This window comes from Natrix helvetica (genome assembly GCF_964273705.1).
Source record: "Natrix helvetica genome assembly, chromosome: 5".
Classification (NCBI taxonomy): domain Eukaryota; kingdom Metazoa; phylum Chordata; class Lepidosauria; order Squamata; family Natricidae; genus Natrix; species Natrix helvetica.
Window position 1 is genome coordinate 1,519,701 of NC_138551.1, and position 20,554 is coordinate 1,540,254.

A 20,554-nucleotide genomic window follows, 5' to 3' on the forward strand; every position below is an offset into this window, starting at 1 on the left:
TCAAGCAGGGGGTTGGACTAGAAGACCTCTGAGGTCCCTTCCAATTCTGACTTCTGATGGTTTTGCTAAAAACTGGTTTTCGGCACAAACATCTCATAGCAAAACCATAAACTCACTGAATGACCGCGGTGCACTCTTTCCGATCACGGCGCTTCCTTAAACAGAAAAACATCGTAAGATCAAGTCAGTCGTGTGGCTGACCCAATTGAGGATGTCACAACCTATGACCGTGACCATCGTAAGTCAAGGACTACCTGGGATTCCTTTGTGAAGCTGAAAGAGGCACCTCTCCTCTTCCCAGCCAGTGCAGAAAAGGGATAGAAGGAGGGAGGCAGATTGAGGAGGGGGCTGGGGGCTGGGGGGGTGTGGTACATCCCGTTTCCCCTCTGATGCCTTCGGTTGAGAGCTTCAGACAGGAACCCACCGGAATGGGCGAATTGAGGCGTGTGGGAGAACCACGCAGGGACGGCAAAACCCACAAACACAGAGGCTTCCGGAGCCGTTCACAGAAATGAAAATTTAATTTTCAACCACTTGGTTTCCAAGCGTTCCTCCTCCTCCTCTCTGTCCTCCCCACCCCCAAAATAACAGCCCCTTGGAAGAAAACAAAAAAAAAGACTTTTAAAAACGATTCAAATGTCCTTTCAGATGGCAACGGAGCCAAAGAGAATGGAAAATGATCCTGGTAAATTAAAGCCACAATTAAAAAAAAAAAAAACACGGGTTCGTTTCTTCATTGGAAAGTCTCCCCAGAGAGGCAGGGGGGCTCTTGCCATTTTGAAGTTCAGCCCCCTGGGCCTGTCTGCGGCTCTGAACCTACAGCCGGAGTTCGGATGAGCCCACCTGACCTTCTCCCCTCATTCACCATCCCACTTTCTGCCTGGACTACAAGACCCAGAATTCCCAACCGGCGTACCCAAACATCCTGTTCCAATACGGCTGGGATGAGAGAGGAGGGAACGCTGACCTCTACAACAGGGAAGAACGGTGCCTTCGACGAGCCTCCATGATGGAGACCTGTTATGGTGGACGCATCTCCCCCGGCTTCTCTTTCATGGCCTGATCTTAGACCTGGTCCTGGTTTTTGAGAGAGTTGAAGTCTCCACCTTGGCCCAGGAAGTGAGACCCTTGGGGGGCAGTTCCCAAACATCGGCCTCCTCCATAGGCAGCTGCCCACCCGCACCCCACATAAATCCTCTCGTTGACTGGTCCCATGGTTTCCAGGAGGTCCTCAATGGACGCCAGCCTTCCCTCCCTCCTTCTCAGAGCTGCTTGTTTCCAGCTGGCCCCACCATCGGTGGTTAAAGGACATAGAAGTCATTGTTATTGGACACATCTGCAAACTGCTGGAGGCCCAGAGATGCCACCTGGGGCTCCGAAGTATGCTTCTTGCCGTTCTTCTGGAGATGGGCCACCACCGAGTCCCCCAGCAACGGCCTCTGGCACGGCATCTCCTGCTTGGGCTTGGCCAACGGTTGGCCAGAGCCCTTGAGTTGGCGCATCTCGTTGGAGGAAGCCACGCAGCAGCGGCAGGCCAGGAAAGGCTTGGGAGCCTGCTTGGTCTTCCTTCTGGGCAAGGTGGCCAGCCCTCTCTGGACGGGGACCCCCTTGGCCTTGGGTGGTGGCCCTTTCCACCTGCTCCTCTTCTTCTGGGCCTGCTCCAAGCTGGTGTCTGAATGCGAGGAGCAGCTTTCGTTCCAGGCGGCGTTGCCACAGGTGCCGAGGCTCTGGAGAGGCAACGCCAGGCGTAAGGCTTTCCAGAACTTGGAGCCCAGGTGCTTGGACTTCTCGCCTTTCCAGACCACGAAGGCCACGGATTCCTTCAGCTGCTGGACGCTCGGGTGGGCTCGTGGCAAAGGCTGGTACTCCACCACCACCAGCTTGGTGGCAATGTTGTTCTGGCAGAGGAGGCCTAGTTTGAACTCCAGAAGGCTGATGCTCTTCTCCAGAAGGTAATCAGGGCTCAAGACCACAATCATCTTCCGGCTTTTCTGGATGAAGTCGAAGATGGCTTCGGTGATGTCTAAGCAGAAGGAGGAAAAGACAAGGGGTTAGAGAAGGGCAACCTCAATCATGATAGCAAGTCTTCCAATATCTCAGGGGCTTCCAGAGAGAAGAGGAGGTCAACCCGTTCTTCAAAGCACCTGGAGGAAGGAGAAGAAGCCACGGATGGAAACTAATGAAGGACAGAAGCAACCTGGAACTAAGGAGAAATTTCATGACATTGAAAATAATCAACTAGTGCAGAGGTCTCCAAACTTGGCAACTTTAAGACTTGTGGACTTCCAACTTCCAGAATTCTCCAGCCAGCAACGCTGGCTGGAGAATTCTGGAAGTTGGAAGTCCACAAGTCTTAAAGTTGCCAAGTTTGGAGACCTCTGAACTAGTGGAACAGCTTCCCTCAGAAGTTGTGGGTGCTCCATCACTGGAGGCTTTTAAGAAGAGGCTGGAGAGCAATTTGTCTGGAATGGTATACACAAGCAGGAGGTTGGACTAGAAGACCTCCACGTTCCCTTCCAGCCCTAGGATTCTATGATTCTGTCATCCAACCTGGAACTAAGGAGAAACCTCCTGACAGTGAGAACAATTCATCAGTGGAACAGACCTTGTGGGGGCTTCATCATGTGGGGGCGTTTTTAAGAAGAGACTGGGCAGCCATTTGTCTGAAATGGGACAGGAGGCTGGGCTAGAAGACCTCAAAGGTCCCTCCCAGCTCTTCTTATTCTCTACCTTTCCCTTCCCAAGCCACAGGGACATCATCCATCTTGAACCACGAGTAGAACAAGGTTGCTTTGAACCTATGGCTGTCAGGTGTCCAAATAGCATCCAAAAATAAATCAGAGTGCGAGGCAAAGTATTGCTCAAAGTTGTAACTGATGTTGGCACATCTGGGGAAACCCAAATCTGAGAGCCGCCCGGTTTTCCCCACCCAGTTGAAAGGTCAAGATCTTGCCCCCACACCCACAAGCCCATCCCATGGTCCAATCATCCACTGCCATGCTGGCAGTTCCGGTCAGGTGCAGAGACAAAGGATAACCTTGGCTTTCCAGAAAGAATGCTGTTATGGCTACCTATCATCTCACTCCATACAATCCCCCCTCATGTTTTCCCACCATAGAAAATGCATCGTAGAAGAATAGAAAAGGTGGCAGGCCAGAGATCAAAAGGAAAGACGGCTGCAGGCCTGACAATAGCCAGCAGCCAGGTCAAGTTCAGCCACTGATCCAACCCATGAAAAGATCTGGATCTACTTCTCCATCAGATTCCTCAAGCCCCTCTTGGGAGTGAAAAGGTGGAAGCTGATTCTCTGGGTCCCTGCAACGATGGCGGGTGGTGGGACATGGCTCCTTGTCTTCAGCCCGGTCCTGCCACCCCCTCCCCACCCCCAGCCCCACCCCCTCTGCTTGGCAGGAGAACCACAAAAACATTTGTGCATGAGGGTAGTCCTCAACGTTCGGCCACAGCTGAGCCCAGACGTTTCATTGCTAAGCAGGACAGTTGCCATTTTGACAACCATTTTACAACCATTTTTGTCGCTGCGATTAAGTGAATCACTGCAGTTGTCCAATTAGTAACACGGTTGTTAAGTGAGTCCGGCTTCCCCCATCGACTTTGCTCATCATGAAGTTGCAAAAGGGGATCACGCGACCCTGGGACACTGCAACGGTCATAAGTATGAGTCAGTTGGGAAGTGTCTGAATTGTGATCACGTGACCCTGGGGATGCTGCAACGGTCATAAGTGGGGAAAATGGTCATAAGTCACATTTTTAGTGCTGTCATAACTCTGAACGCTCACTAAATGTTCTGGAAGGAAGAGGGGGAGGAGAATCCTCCCTCCTATCTCACACTGATGACGTTACCTAGTTGGGTCATGAAATGTCTGCAAGGAAACCCCCCAGCTCAGAGAGTATCAAGGATCCCAAAATTCTCCTCCTCCTCCTCCTCCTCCTTCCCCCCTCCTCTTCTTCCCCCCTTCTAGCACTGATAATGTTCCCTAGTTGGGTCATGAAACGTCTGCAAGGAAAACCCCCAAGCTCAGAGAGCCCCAAGGACCCCACAGCTCAGCCCTGAGCTCCAGATATCCCCTGCTACAGGTACCCAGTGAAAAGGCATCTGCCCCCAGCCCACCTGGATGGAAGCAGGAGCCTGCTTGGGCGATTCTCTCCTCCCCCATTGTTGAGCCCTGAGGACAGAGCCAGCCCTCTGGACCAGAGAAAAAGGCGGCTAAACTAATTAAATCCATGTTTTATATACTATCCCCAAAGCTGTTTTCCTTCTGCTCCTGGTGGTTGTTTTCCCCCCTTTTCGGTTTGATGCATATTCTGGCATCGAGCAAAATGAATTCACAAATTCTCTAAGAGCTCAAAAAGGCCCAGTAATTTTGCTTCCCCCCCCCCTAAGTATTTAAGAAGGAAAGGATTGGAAAATGGATTGTTTATATAAAAAGAAAATAAGCAATTGCAGGAAAAGAAGGAGGAGGGAAGCCAGAGGAAATGGAGTTTATGTTACAGAACCACCTAAGCTCTGCTTATGAGCCAAACGCCTGTCAATCTGAATCCACTTGTCAATTAGGAAAGAAAAGTTGGTTTCATTTCTAAAGGGAATGGCAAGAGGTGGTGGCATCCTTAAAGGCCTCTGACTTCATCTATCTGAAGGAGCAGAATAATGATGGACTTTGGGAAGAAGAGAGTACGTGCAATTTCCTGGGGCAAATATTTCAAGGGTGAAAAAAAAGAGGTGGGAGTAGAGTAGAATAGAACAGATATTAGAATGAAAAATGGAATGGAGTAGAATAGAATAGAACAGAACAGATATTAGAATGAAGAATGGAATGGAATGGAATAGAATAGAATAGAATAGAATAGAATAGAATAGAATAGAATAGAATAGAACAGATATTAGAAGGAAGAATAGAATAGAATAACAGAGTTGGAAGGGACCTTGAAGGTCTTCTAGTCCAACCCCCTGCCAAGGCAGGAGACGCTATACCATTTCAGTCAAATGGTTATCCAACATCTTCTTAAAGACTTCCAGTGTTGGGGCATTCACAACTTCTGGAGGCAACTTCTGTTCCACTGATTAATTGTTCTCACTGTCAGGAAGGAGTAAGGAAATCCTCAGTCTTTAAAAATCAAAGAAATGCTCAATTGTCTTCATTCATTCCCCTGGGGCTGTAGGTACTTAGTGATTTCTTTTCTTAATAATGGTGTTTCCTTATTACTTTGTTTTAATCCGTAGCCCCAAAGCCACAGCTCATAAAATGTTTTACGAAAGGGGTCCCCAACCTCATTGGTTTTTAAGTTCCCTAAATATTCCTCCGTCTTGATTTTTAAGGGCTTTTTAAAACTCTGGTCCTCATGCAGGTAGTCCTCTACTTACGACCACAATTGAGCTCAACATTTCTCTTGCTAAATGAGACAGTTGTTAAAGGAGTTTTGCTCCCTTCTACGACCTTTCTGGCCACCGTCGTTAAGCGAATTGCTGCAGTTGTTAAGCTAGTCACATGGTCATTAAGTGAATCTGCCTCCCTCCCTTGCCTTTGCTTGTCAGGAGGTCACAAAAAGGGATCACGTGACCCCGGGACATTGCAACCATCATAAATACGAGTCAGTGCCCAAGTAGGGATTGAAAATCCCCCTCTTGAGCTGGGGGTAGACTAGAAGATCTCTACAGCCTCAACTCTATGATTTGATGTTCAATACAGGTATTCCGCAACTGACGACCACAACTAAGGCCAACATTTCTGTTTTGCTCCCTTTCTGGCCACAGTTTTTAAGCGAATCGCTGCAGCTGTCAAGTTAGTCACATGGTCGTTAAGTGAATCCGGCACTTTGCTTGCCAGAAGGTTGCAAAAGGGGCCCACCTGACCCAGGGACATTGAGACCATCATAAATACGAGCCAGACGCCAAGCGTCTGAATTTGGGTCACCTAACCAGGGGATGCTGCAATGGTCATAAGTGTGAAAAACGGTCATAAGTCACTTTTTTCACTGCCGTTGTAACTTTGAACAGCCGCTAAGTGAATTGTGGTTGAGGACTTCCTGTATATCGGAAGGCAGGAATGCTGCGCTCTACACGGGGCCCTTGTCCTCTGACGTGTTTTGTAAGTACTTCGGGGTCCAGGAGTATTAACCACTGTGTAGCCCTGTTCTAGAAAAGCCCGGGATCCATGTTCCACAGCAACTACTGATGGGCCCGGGGGCCAATGCAACAGGACCAACAGTCAGGGGTCCATTGGGAAGACCCCCTTTGACCCTTCGGCTGGTCAGCTGCTGTTCAGGAGGCCCAATCTGGAGGTCCAGAGGCAATGGGCTGCAGGGTCTCCTGCTTGGGCAGAGGGTTGGACTAGATGGCCTCCAAGGGCCCTTCCGACTGTAGAGGGGGAGGGGTCCTATGCATGCCAGCCTTCCTCTGGCTCAGCGCAACCACACATCAAAAGGCAACCGTGGGGAAACTGGCGTTGGCCTTAATAGGAAAGTCCAATGGGAACTGTAATAGGAGAGAATATTGATGGGACATAGACTGGGAGGGCTGGAAGGGACCTTGGAGGTCTTCTAGTCCAACCCCTTGCTCAAGGCGGGAGCCTTGTGCCATTCCCTGTGGCATGATTGCCACCTGCTTTTGGAAATATCCAGGGATGGAGCCCCCACAGCTCAGGGAGAGAAGCAACTCCATTGTTCAATTGTGCTCACTGGCAGGAAATCCATAGCTTTCCTTGGAGCTTTCTCAGCTTGGGGGGTTTCCTTGCAAGCATGTCATGACCCAACTAGGTGATAGCATCAGTCCTAGCTAGAAGGGAGTGGGGGGAGAGGAAGAAGAGGAGGAGGAGGAGGGGGACTGTAGGGTCCTTGGTGCTCTCTGGACATAATGGTTTCCTTGCAGACATCAACCACTACCGTAGGTAACATCATCAGTGCTAGAACAGAGTGAGATTTGCAAAGAGGAGGAGAGGGAGGGGGAGGAAGAGGAGGAGGAAGACTGTGGGGTCCTTGGTGCTCTCTGAGCTGGGTGGTTTTCTTGCAGACCTCTCATGGCCCAACTAGGGAACATCATCAGTGCTGGAAGGGAGTGGGCTGCACTCCCTGTTTATAGACATTTAGAGACATACCCAACCTAGTTGGATAACGAAACACCTGCAAGAAAACCACTAAGCTCAGGGGGCACTGAGGGCACCAACAGCGCCAACGTACGACTGGCCCATCAGGTGGACTCAACCTCTGGGGGACTTGGGGGAAGGCAGAGGCTTCTGCCATGGGGCTTGCTTGTCAGCAGATGCAAGGGAGGAAGGGCCATCTCGGGCACACAACCAGCTGCCCCATTGCTGCCCCCCCTCCTCCCTCCCCTCCAAAGTGGCCAAGAGATGTTCCCCTCCCCCCCCTGAGGTTCTCAAAGGAGGCATCCCACAAGAGGGAGAAGCTCTGGGTCACTTAAGCTCCCCTTCCTCTTCAGGCAGCGGGGGGGGGGACACAGGGGGGCTGAAGGCAAGAGGGAGCCGAGGCTCCTGTGGGGCAGAGTCGTGCGTGGGAAACTCTTTCTGGAATCTCATCCTGGAGCTTCACTGCACTCCACTCATCCCAAACGTGCTCCCCCCCCCCAAAAAAGGCAACTGCTCTTTGTTTCTCCTGGAAGACATTTTGCTTCTCGTGCAGGAAGCTTCCTCAGTTCTGACTGAATGGTGAGGAACGGAAGGATTTATATTCCTTGCAGATCCTCTGGTCGTTAGTGCTCTCTCCGAGAGTCACCGAGGCCACTTGGAGATTGTGGTGTCGTATCCCTCCCCCTCGGTTGAGAGAGGGCTGTTCAATTTTGAGATAGATGACCTCTTGGAGCCCTTTTTCAAACCAGAGGCCCACTCTGTGTCCAGAATGTGGGACTTTGCTACCTTCCTGGCCTTTGTTTTTTACACGCAGATGGAAGTGCTGGATCTTGTCCTGATGGGTTTGTTCTCCCGTGTTGTGCCAGGCGCTTGTGAAGTCCTTCTTTTGTTTCTCCAAGGGACAGAGCTGCAGGTGGCTGACTGCCCAGGACTGAATCTCTGTCTTCAGAAGAGCGGCTGAAGTTGTCTTCCAAAGCCAACGCCCTCGCTTCTAAAGACAGAAAAGTCCACCTTCTGGACAGAGGGGACTTCAAGTGGCCTCAGTGACTCCCAGAAAGAGCGACAACGACCAGAGGACTCTCTGCAAGGAATCTAAATCCTTCCTCCACCGTTCAGTCAGAACTGAAGACGCTTCTTGGATGAGAAGCAAAAGGTCTTCAAAGGAAAAAGAAAGGGGTGGGGGTGGGGGAAGCACCTTTGGGTTAACCCTGACCCGGATGATGGAGCATCTCCATTGTACCCCACAGGACTTAGTTTTGGGGTAAATGTGCTTCTTCCTTTAACTCTGAGGAGGAATCTACTCTAGGTTCATCTAATGCTTGGACAGAAAGAGGCCTTCTTCTGTGCAGGACCATGCAGCTCCTCACCACCCTGGTTCTCCACAAGTTACTAACAGCATTCAATGGAATCTTAGGGCTGGAAGGGACCTTGGAGGTCTTCTAGTCCACCCACCTGTCCAAGATCATAGAATCCTAGAGCTGGAGAGAACCTTGGAGGTCTTTTAGTCCAATCATAAAATTATAGGACGCTAGGGGTGGAAGGGACCTTGGAGGTCTTCTAGTCCAACCCCCACTGCCCAAGATTATAACATGATAGAATCCTACAGCTGGGAGGGACATTGGGGGTCTTCTAAACCAACCTCTGGCCCAAGAACATAGAATTCCAGGCTGGAAGGGGCCTTGGAGGTCTTCTAGACCAATCCCCTGTCCCAGATCATAAAATTATAGCATCCTAGGGCTGGAGAGGACCTTGGAGGTCTTCTAGTCCACCCCTCTGCCCAAGAGAGGAGCCCTTATTCCAAGCCAGACAAACGGTTGTCCATTTTTTTCTTGAAGACCTCCAGTTTCTCAAACACAAGAGACCTCCTGAAATTGGGCTCTTCAGTGGTGTCGTACTACAACTCCCAAAATCCTCACCACCCCCATTGCGTCCAGCCTCATATGCCAATGGGGCCTTGGGACATGGTGAACGGTGATCAGAATCGGAAGGGGGAGCAAAGGACGGGGCAGGGGAGGTCAGAAAAGTCAAGATGGCATCCATGGCCGTGTGATCACAGCCTCCCCCCCCCACTTCACCCAAAGAGGAGGGGGTGAATTGTCAAATTATAGCCCCCCCACCACATCCCATGAATCCACCACATCACACACACACACACACACACACACACACACACACACACCCCTGAAAGGGCAAGGGAAAAGCAACTGAAAACAGCGGGATGTATCAAAAGAAGCGTTTTATTAAAATTCCAAACAAACAAAAAAAAGGAATCAAAATTAGACAACACACAATGTTGTTGATCTCCGAGGCGGATGACACAAATGGAAGAAGAATGGAGAATGGAAAAAAATAAGAACAAGGAACTTAACAACTGTCGTGCTTAGCAACCAAAAAGTTTAGGGTCAATTGTGCTCATAAGTCGAGGACTATCTGCATTTTATATGCAAGGCACATGTGCATTGAACCTACCTGCCTGCCTGCCTGCCTAGCTGTATCTATATCTATATCTATATCTATATCTATATCTATATCTATCTATCTATCTATCTATCTATCTATCTATCTATCTATCTATCTATCTATCTATCTTCTACATCTTTCTGTGCCTATTTATCTCTATCTATCCATCTGCCTTTCTGCCTGCCTCTATCACCTGTCTGACCATCTGTCCATCCATCTCTGCCTTTCTCTCTATCATCTGTCTGTCTGTCTGTGTCCCTCCCTCCCTCCATCTATCTATGCCTATTTCTTTCTTTCTATTTCTGCCTGACTCCGTCTATCATCTGTCTGTCTATCCGTCTGTCAATGTTTGTCTGTCTCTCTATCATCTATCTATCCATCCATCCATCCATCCATCTGGGTCTGTCCGTCCGTCCATTCGTCTGTTTGTCTGTCTATCTATCATCCATCCGTCTGTCCGTCCATCCATCCATCTATCTATCCATCTGTAATTTCTGAACCACCCAGCTCCCTCAAAGAGCCATGATATAATAAAACATTAATATATAAAACATATATATATTCATATATATATATGTATGTATTTGTGTTACAACCCCTGGTATGCCCAAATATGGGAGGGAACTCACTACTCCCCCTTTCTGTCTATCGGCTCACTGCAGGAGACCATCCAGGCAGAAAACCATGTTTAATGTTGCCTTTTTATACTTGTGTTGTATTTTATTTATTTTTCAGCACAAATACAACACACACACATATATATGTATGTATATATAACAGTACATTAAAAAAACAAAATGTTAAGGCTTAAAATTCTAGAAGGCAGCCCGAACAATGCATGCCGTGTCATGCGGACCGAAACAGAGGCTGCTTCATCATGCCAAAAATTTTGATCAATGGGGGCTGCAGGTGAAAGGCTGATTGCATTTTGACTTGGGGGGGGGGTGGACACACACGGTTACCCTCGCTAACCTCCCCTCATGCCACCTGACGCACCTCCAACCTCGGCAACTTGGTGTTGTTGTTTTATGAGGAGTTAGCCTCTTAATCCAACCCAGCCCATCTGACCAGCTTCTGCGACAGGAAGTTAATCCATTGCAGGGGTGTCCAAACTTGGCAACTTTAAGACTTGTGGACTGGCTGGGGAATTCTGGGAGTTGAAGTCCACAAGTCTTAAAGTTGCCAAGTTTGGACACCCCTGATCTATTGTCAGATTAGCCAGAGAATTGAACAGCTAGGTTAGGTCTGGGATTTCAAAGGGGTTGATTGGACCTTTGGACAACTGGACAGGCTGGACTGAACCCCTGGAAGATCCGCCTCTCCAAAGCTCTGCACATCCGTCATTCCAAAGGGCCTCTGGCCATTAACTGGGAAGGATTTGCAAACATAGATTGTGTGTCAATCTATGCACCAAATAATAATAATAATAATAATAAAAAGAATAAATAAGGCAGGATGATAAAGCTCAGGGCAAAGGCCACATCCAAATGGGGAGGGGAGGATTCGTGAGGATGAGAAGCAATAGCCCCTCCCCAGGTTCGTAATGAATAAAAACTACCATAAATAAAAACTGTGTAAACATGGAGGGACAGGACTGCAGGGTTCTCTGGGCTTGTTTCCTTGCAGACGTCTCGTGACCCAGCTAGGTAACATCTTCAAGGAATAAGCAGGGAATAAGAAGACCAGAGGAACTCACTACAGAAAACAACACCTCACCAAGGAACTACCAAGGGGGAAACTACACTCCCGTCAACACTGGCAGAGTAGACTCCTCCCTTCTAGCCCTGATGATGTTCCCTAGTTGGGTCATGAAATGTCTGCAAACAACCAAGCTCAGAGAGCACCAAGGACCCCACAGTCCTCCTCCTCCTTGCAACCCCCTCTCCTTTCTAGCAATGATTATATTACCTAGTTGGGTCATGAAACGTTTGCAATAAAACCACCAAACCTGGAGAGCACCAGGGAGCCCTAAAGCTTGTGGATCCTCATTGATTTACACATCTGAGTGGGATTCACAGGATTTCCTGTGTGGCTTCCACCTCTAACCACACACACACACCCCAACCATCTTTGGGGCTGGCAACAGGAGAGGGTTTAAGTGGATAGGGACCCCCGGTGAACTAAATAAACACTTTGGGTTGTGATATCTCTCTCTCTCTCTCTCTTTCTCTCTCTCTTTCTTTCTCTCTCTTTCTTTCTCTCTTTTTCTCACTCTTTCTCTCACTCTGTTTTTCTCTCTTTTTCTTTCTCTCTTTGACTCTCTCTCTTTCTCTCTCTCTCTTTCTCTCTGTTTTTCTTTCTCTGTTTTTCTCTCTTTCTCTCTCTCTTTCTCTCTGTTTTTCTTTCTGTTTTTCTCTCTCTTTCTCACTCTCTCTGTTTCTCTCTCTCTCTCCCTCCACCCCTTTCCCTCTCACTCTCTTACACACACACACACACTCTCTCTCTCTCACACACACACACCTCTAGTGTCTGGATCTGCCACCGTCCCATAGCTAACCCGGTAATGCTATAAAACAGAGACCGGGAGTTGGCAGAACAAAATACAAAAATAATCAGAATAATTGTTGACATTCTGTGTGGGGATTTGCCCCTCCGGCCTCCTTGCTCGGCTACCGATAAATCTTCCGCCCGCCCTGCCTTTAGTGCAACCTCTGAACCTTGGTGAAGCTTGGGTGCAACCAGGACCGCAGCTCAGAAGACCAGCTTGTGAGCAGGACTGGCCCTTCCTTACGCTGACCGACCCCTGGAAAATGGGCCCGTGCCAATGTAGAAGTCAAACTTAGAGGTGTTTCCCAAGGCACCATTGTCCGCTCCCAACAGGCTGCTCTGGCCCTTTGGGACAACTTTGGAGAGCAAAAAGGAAGAGACCACCTCTTCTGTCCTCAAAAGGATCTTGAGCATTAAATAAAGCCATTAAAAATGTTTCAGAAGGGATCCATTTTGTGCACTGTGGCACCTCCATAACTGGTGAAATATCCTGGACTTGATGATAAGAAGGAAGATGTTATCCTAGGAGTTGAAGAAATGTGACATTCCAGATTCCACTCTTTCTCCCCCTCCTCTCCCCCTACTTACTACTAAGACTTTACTATTAATGCTACTACTCCTGTATTCCCACCGCTTGACTTGCAACTGTCTGCTTGGGAATCTTTCAACATTCACTGCTCTTAAGTCCCTCCAGTAAAAAGACCCACTCATCCTAGCGGTTACCCACGTGAGTTCTAGGATTATGGGAGGGGTGGCGGGGTCAGAAATCTCCAAGTCTCCCCTTCCTCAACAGGCTGGTGCAGACAGCAAAGGGGCTGCCCCACACTTTCCTGCACTCAGCACGAGATCCGAGCACAAAATGCCATTGTGAGTTTCTGTCTGAAGGAGGCCAAAAGCCAGCGAGGGTTTCCTGTCTCCAGCTCGGAGTTTGAACATGTCTGGACGGCAAAGTTTGCAGCAACTGATGGTTGTGGGAACGGAAAAATGACACACCTGGAAAAGTTCAGGTGGAGGAAGGCCGCTCTGGCCATTTGGGACAATTTTGGAGAGCAAAAGAGCTGCTCCAAAGAAAGAGAGCACCTGCCTTCTTCTCTACTGACCCCTTTGGACTGGGATGAAAAAGCCTCCATGTGGACTTCTGCTCTTCCGTCTCTGGACAAAGAACTCGAGGGACACCAGGAAGGTGTCAAAGGGGAACAAATGACACTATTGTGCATCCTTACTACAATTGCACAGGTGTCCCAGACCCCGCACCTTGCCTCAGCCTCCTGCAAGCTCAGTTGGGCAATCTCCAGGAGACAGAATGGTCAGCCCGGCTTCCACTGCAGGTGGGGCACTTTAAAAACAGGCCGAGTTCGGGTGGGCGCCTCTGGCCACACCACGCCAGAGGTGGAACATGGGTTCCCAGAGACTCCCCAGACCAAGCCTGCCACTCTCCTCCCGAGCCCAGCTTTGGGTTCCCGGCCTCCCCTTTCCTTAGACGCCTTTTGGCGAAAGGGTGATGAGATCCTGTTGACTAGGCAGGCTCTTGGCTCTGCTCTTCACCGGCAATTCGACCAGCAGCTCCTTCCAAAATCTTCCTGTGGGGTAATGGGACTTCTCCCCTTTCCACTTAATGACGGTCAGCGCCGTCTTGGCTCGCCGGAGCTCCTTGACTTTGCTCTTCTTGATGGGCTTGAACTGGACAAGGATCACCTTGATGGTGCCCTTGGAGGCCATGTTCTCCAGGCCAGCCTTGAACTCCAGCAAAGCCTGGGTGCCCCGCAGGACGTAGTTGGGGCTCAGGACCACCAAGAGACGGCGGCTTCTGTGGATGAAGCTCAGAGTTTCATCCGTGACAACTGAGAGAGAAAACAGGCAGGTTAGGGACCGGCGGGCGAGAACCTCCCCACCGCTGGGAGCAAGGAGGAGGCCAAGGATTCGGCAGGAGATGCAGGGGGGAAATGCTACCGGTTCGCATCGGTTCGCACGAACTGGTTGGTGCGATTCTTGTTGGTTCTGCGAACCAGTAGGAAAAAAAAAAAGCTTCTGAGGATCGCGTGACTTAACTGTGAGTCCCGCGATCTTTCTTTTTCTCTCCCTCTCCCTCTCTCTGTATATCTCTCTCTCTCTCTGTCTGTCTCTCTCCCTCTCTCTGTCTGTCTAACTGTATCTGTTTCTCTCTTTCTCTTTCTCTTTCTCTCTGTCTCTCTCCCTCTCTCTGTATCTCTCTCTGTCTCTGTCTCTGTCTCTGTCTCTCTCTCTCTCTCTGTCTGTTGGGAACCATGAGAGTCAGTGTCCCAATGGATTTCTGCTTGGGGAAGCTTTTCTTGAATTCTCAAATCTACCCTGTGCTCTTAATCTAGGTTGTTTTTAGACCAGAGATGGGGAAACCTGGCTTCAAGATTGGCAGTTCTGTATTTAGTGCACCCCCTGGAGCCCCTCTGAGCTTAGAGCTGTAAGGAACAACACCCCAACCCAGAGAATCTGTACATCTGGACCAGGGGGGGGCTTCCGTCAGCCGCTACTGCCGGTTCGCTCGTGGTCACGCAGTGCACACACGCCTGATGTACACTGCACACTCATGTGCAGTATTATAAAAACAAGATGGCAGAGACTGTGGTGCTGCTGGGAGATCCGGTTCAGGGGCGTGGCGAGCCTGGGTCGCTGCCAGTTCTGCCACCCAGGCCACAATTCCACTACCAGTTCGGCCGAATCGGGCCGAACTGGGAGCAATCTACCTTCTTCACCCCCACCGTTCATCTGCAGCATAAACTGGGAAAAGTATGTTGGACAATTAAAGCAAAGTGAAATCCCACAGTGAAATCGCTATACTTTAAGTGTGTGTTCCTCAACCTCAGGGACTTTAAGTTGGGAGAACTCCAACACCCATCATTCCCCAGCCGGCAGGTGTGTGACCTCAGAATTCCCAAGCCCAACATGCGTGGACTTCAACTCCCAGAATTCCCTGGCACCAGTGCATTCCTTTTGAGGCGCTTCCCCATTGGGTCCTGTATCGTCTCTTTTCATCCCTTCCTCTGCAATCTCTTTGCTCTAGGCGGTAGGAGGGGGGAAAATGCACGGGTGACTGGGGGGGTTCAGGGAGCTGCTCCCGCCTTGAATAACGCGACTTTCAGACAAACGTGGGCAACTTCTGGCATCTGTGGCTGACCAGGAATACATTAGGAACCGAAAGAAGAAATTGACAGTAATGCAGAATACAAACATCAGCTAAGATGCCCGTTTTTTTCCTTAGGGACCAGGTCAAACTCCCCCCTTCTAAAAAAACTGCTGTGCCTTTTTTAGGGTTTAAGTCTCCGTCTCCTCGTTTCTTTATTCCCCCCAAAAGCAGAGCTACAGTTTGCAGTGAATCCCCCTCTCTCCTTTCCCTTTTGGGGCCTACGCTATCTTTGCAAAAACTCCTCGTGTCCTCAGCTCTCCTGCTTGGGGGGGGGGGGAGGAGACCTGAGTGATGAAAAGCCCCTCTGTTTGGGGAAGAGCCACAGCTGCCATCTCAAACAAAAACTCCTTTCATGCTAAGCAAATTTCCTTGCAGAGCCAACGGTTCCCTTCTTGGAAGGAGTGGTAGTGGGCTTCTTCTCGCCTCGCACCATCAGCCACAGCTGTGCATGCAGGCACCAGAGTGGGAGGCAAGTGCGGCCTGACCCCTCCGGAGAGAGGAGCATGGGTTTGGGGATACTCACTTCCCCCGGGGAGGCTGTCTCGGTCGAAAATGCACAGCTTATAGCCATATTCGTTCTCCAAGACGCCCCGGAGAGTCAGCAGCACGAAGTCCTCTTCTTCCATATTCCTGGCGTACGAGACGTAAATATCGTATTCCTTCCCATCTGGTGGTCGCAGGGAGAGAGAGAAGCAGGAACACTTAGGGGCAACCACTGTCTCTGGGGGTCTCCCGACTTCGTTTGGATGCTTATTAAGTCTGCGTCCCCGGGTTGCAAATCAGAATTACAGAATGGGAGAGCTGGAAGGGACCTCGGAGGTCAGCTAGTCCGACCCGTTTCTCAGAATATAAAATAATAAGAGTTGGAAGGGAGTATGGAGGTCATCTAGTCCAACCCGTTGCTCAGAATATAGAATAATAAAAGTTGGAAGGGACCTTTGAGGTCATCTAGTCTGACCGGTTTCTCAGAATATAGAACAATAAAAGTTGGAAGGGACCTTGGAGGTCAGCTAGTCCAACCCCCGGCTCAAAAAGGAGGGCCCTATGCCATTTCGGACAAGTGGCTGTCCAATCTCTTCTTAAAAACCTCCCAGGTTTTTTTTCCCAGAGAGGTGGAGGAAGCGCAAACTTAGGGGGTTTTTAATGAAATGTTTTTTATCCTTTTTAGGGGGCTCCAGGGTGGGGGGGCGGGGGCGGGTGGGTCAGATCAGGAGCGATGTGAGAGCCGGGCCTCCAGGTGTGGTCGCGAGCAGAAGGAGCGGAAGGGAGGAGGAGGGGGAGGATATCATTCCTATACAGGGCTCTTTAATTCCAACGGTCGCAGGGAGGGGCAGATACGAGGACGGATTAAGAACTTATAGTCGGTTGGGAGACCGTGGTTGCTGGTTACACCCGGTCGCTTGTACCAATCCCCGCGGTCTAGGTGGTCAAGAGTTACAGACCCAGGGCCTGAGGCTGTTGTTATGCAATGCGAGGTCCGTTGTTAACAAGGCCCCCCTCATTCACGATCTAATTTTAGAGGGGGAGCCGGACCTCGCGGGAATAACGGAGACCTGGTTGGGCCACGAGGGAGGTCTTCCCCTCGTGGAAATGTGCCCACCAGGCTACCGAGCATTTCACCAGCCCCGGGCCCAGGGAAGGGGCGGTGGGGTGGCAGCAATTATTCGGGAGGACTTAGAGCCGAGGGAGTCTACTGTGCCACAGAGGTCCGGATGTGAATCCCTTGTTGTAAAATGGGGCCCTGGGAGACAGTTGGGCCTGCTGATAGTATACCTGGCTCCTCGCTATACATCAGCAGCCCTGCCTGAACTCCTCGAGCTGATTGCATCGGTGGCGGTCGAGACCCCCAAACTTTTAGTGATGGGGGATTTTAACCTGCCATCGATGGGAGAAGCATCAGAGGGGGTTCGGGAGTTCATGGCTTCCATGACAGCCATGGACCTGACTCAAATGATTCAGGGCCCGACACACGAGGGAGGACACACTCTGGACCTCGTTTTTGTCTCTGGCCAGTGGTTGAGTGATCTGGGAGGAGGGGACTTAACCATCACTCCCCTGTCATGGTCAGATCACTCACTCCTTCGTCTTGACTTCACTGGTGCTACCTCCCGCTGCGGGGAGGCGGAACCGGAAAGCACTAGATGGTTCCGCCCCAGGCGCCTGATGGAACCAGATAGGTTCCAGACGGAGCTTGGGCCACCTCCTGTAACCTTGACCCGCCCTCGGGTAGAGGACCTGGTGGTCGCGTGGAATAATGCGACTACCGGGGCCTTGAACCGGGTGGCGCCTTTGCGGCCTCTCCGGCGGCAACGATCCACCCTGGCCCCTTGGTTTACCGAGGAGCTAAGGGTGATGAAATGCTGCAAGAGACGTCTAGAGAGTCGTTGGAGATCCTCTCGTTCCGAACTTGATCGAACACAGGCACGAGCCCATTTAAGGATGTACCTTGTGGCATTGAGAGTGGCCAAACGCCAATATTGTGCCACTCTCATTGCATCCGCAGAGAACCGCCCTGCCGCCCTGTTTCGGGTGTCCCGCTCCCTCTTGTTTCAGAGGCCGCGGGAGGCCCCTCTACAGGGCAGAGCAGAGGAATTTGGGAAATATCTGCAGGATAAAATCGCTCAAATCCGGAAGGATTGGGTCCCTGTTAGTGGTCCAATGGAGACGTCCGTGGCGAGTCTTGAGGAATCGACCTGGGAGGAGTTTGACCTGGTTGCCATTAAGGATTTGGACAGAATGCGTGGACGACTGCGACCCACCACATGTTTATTGGACCCGTGCCCCTCCTGGCTTGTACTGGCATCCTGGGAGGTTACACGAGACTGGCTCCTGGACCTAGTGAACGCTTCGCTGAGCGAGGGGTCTCTCCTGGCCGCCTTGAAAGAGGCGGTGGTGAGACCCTTGCTCAAGAAGCCTTCCCTGGATCCTCTGGAGCTGGCCAATTATCGTCCTGTCTCCAACCTTCCCTTTTTGGCGAAGGTTGTAGAGAGTGTGGTGGCCTACCAGTTTCCACGGCATCTGGAGGAAAATGATTATCTAGACCCGCGCCAGTCCGGCTTCCGCCCCGGTCACAGCACAGAGACGGCCTTGGTCGCGTTGGTGGATGATCTCTGGAGGGCCAGAGATAGTGGTTGTTCCTCTATCCTGGTCCTATTAGACCTCTCGGCGGCTTTTGATACCATCGACCATGGTATCCTGCTGCGCCGGCTGGAGGGGTTGGGGGTCCGGGGCACCGTTTTGCGGTGGTTCGGCTCCTACCTTTCTGGCCGGACGCAGCGTGTGTTGGCAGGGGAGGAGAGGTCGACCCTACGCCCCCTTACTTGTGGGGTGCCACAGGGGTCGGTCCTCTCGCCACTCCTGTTCAACACATATATGAAGCCGCTGGGTGAGATCATCCGTGGTTTCGGGGTGGGATACCATCTGTACGCTGATGATACTCAGCTGTACTTTTCCACCCCGAACCACCCCAACGAGGCCATCGAAGTGATGTCCCGGTGTGTGGAAGCCGTACGGATCTGGATGGATGACAACCGACTCAAACTCAACCCCTCCAAGACGGAGTGGCTGTGGGTACCGGCTCCCCGGTTCAGCCAATTAATTCCATCATTGGCCATCGGGGGCATTCAAGTTGCCCCCGTGGAGCGGGCGCGCAATTTGGGCGTCCTTCTGGATGCCCGGCTGTCCATGGATGACCATGTGACAGCCGTGGCAAGGGGGGCGTTCCACCAGGTTCGCCTGGTGCGCCAATTGTGCCCCCTACTGGACAGGGACGCCTTACACACAGTCACTCATGCGCTGGTGACGTCTCGCTTGGACTACTGTAACGTTCTCTACATGGGGCTTCCCTTGAAATGCACCCGGAGGCTACAGTTAGTCCAGAACGCAGCCGCGCGGGTAATTATGGGGAGTACTAGGTACTCCCATGTGACACCGCTCCTGCGCGAGCTGCACTGGCTTCCTGTGGTCTATCGGGTGCGTTTCAAGGTTTTGATAACAATCTTTAAAGCGCTCCATGGCTCAGGACCTAGTTACTTGCGGGATCGTATTCTGCCCCATACATCCCTGCGACCAATCCGCTCGCACAGAGAGGGCCTCCTCCAGGTGCCGTCCACCAGACAGTGTTGGGGGGGGGGGCCTAGGAGCAGAGCCTTCTCTGTGGCGGGCCCAGCCCTGTGGAATGACCTCCCTCCGGATATTAGGAATACCTCTGACCTCCGCTCCTTTCGTGTAAAGCTCAAGACCCACCTTTTTCAAGTTGCTGGCCTGGCTCAACTTTGATCTAACTATATCGCTCCTGACGGGTTTTTTTTATTTGGGGTATTTTAATTGCATTTAATTTATTTAGGGGTTTTTAAACATTGTGTTTTTACTTGTTTTTATCTACCAGTTCACCTCCTCCTTGTATATGTCGTGTATATGTCTTGGTATATGTTTTGTTATATGTATGTCGATATATTTATTTCCTATGTTTTGTTGTACGCCGCCCCGAGTCCTTCGGGAGAGGGTGCGGCTAAGAAATAAATATTTTTTATTATTATTATTATTATTATTATTATTATTATTATTATTATTATTATTATTATTATTATTATTATTATTATTATTATTATTATTATTATTATTATTATTTCTAACCGCAGGACAGTGCAAAGGAGCCTGAGTTCGAGTCCTGCCTTAGGCATGAAAGGCAGCTGGGTGAGGTTGGGCCAATCTCTGTCTCTCAACCCAGCCGACCTCACAGGGTTGTTGTTGCAGGGGAAATAGAAAGGGGAGGAGGGAGGAGCCTTAGACATCCGACGGAAGGGACAAGGGGACCCGGCAGAGGGCAAAGCACAAGGCGGGGGGGGGAATCAAGGCCCCCATTGAAGGGCCAGGAGAGGAAGGTCGCAGGTGAGCGGGGGAAGGGGTGCGGGGGGCTCCCTTACCAAGGACGGTTTCGTCAGTCCCAAAGTGAGCCCGGTAGAAGAGGACCATCTCCAGCCAGTAGAAGTGGTAAATGACCGTCAGGAGGACCACCAGCAGCACCGTTGCCCCCAGGCCACAGGCCAGCTCCACGGTGTATCTCAACACTGGGGCTGAAGGGAGGAGGAGGGGGAGGAAGAATGGAGGGGGAGGAAGAGTTAGAGGTATGGAGGAGGAAGAAGAAGAGGAGGAGGAAGAAGGAAGAAGAAGAAGAAGGAAGAAAAAGAGAGAAGAAGAGGAGGAGGAGGAGAAGGAGAGGAGGAGGAGAAGGAGAGGAGGAGGAGAGGAGGAGGAAGAAGGAAGAAGAGAAGGAAGAAGGAAGAAAAAGAAACAGAAGAAGAGGAGGAGGAGGAGGGGAGGAGGAAGAAGGAAGAAGATGAGGAGGAGG

The 20,554-nt window shown here is 50.8% G+C and overlaps 1 protein-coding gene across 4 annotated transcripts in view; it reads right to left on the reverse strand.

The window, feature by feature from the left end:
- Positions 1 to 565: 565 nt before the first annotated feature.
- Positions 566 to 20,554, reverse strand: part of IL1RAP (interleukin 1 receptor accessory protein) — an 83,804-nt gene continuing 63,815 nt past the window's right edge. For 3 of the 4 annotated variants that reach the window (XM_081955533.1, XM_081955530.1, XM_081955534.1), the window contains 3 exons: positions 20,130 to 20,279; positions 15,728 to 15,871; positions 566 to 2,023 (listed from right to left, as the gene is read on the reverse strand). In XM_081955533.1, the coding sequence (XP_081811659.1) occupies positions 1,302 to 2,023; positions 15,728 to 15,871; positions 20,130 to 20,279 (1,016 nt within the window). In that variant the 3' untranslated portion in view covers positions 566 to 1,301. Of the gene's footprint in view, positions 2,024 to 9,316; positions 13,886 to 15,727; positions 15,872 to 20,129; positions 20,280 to 20,554 lie in introns of those variants that run through there. The other variant, XM_081955532.1, reaches the window with a different exon arrangement.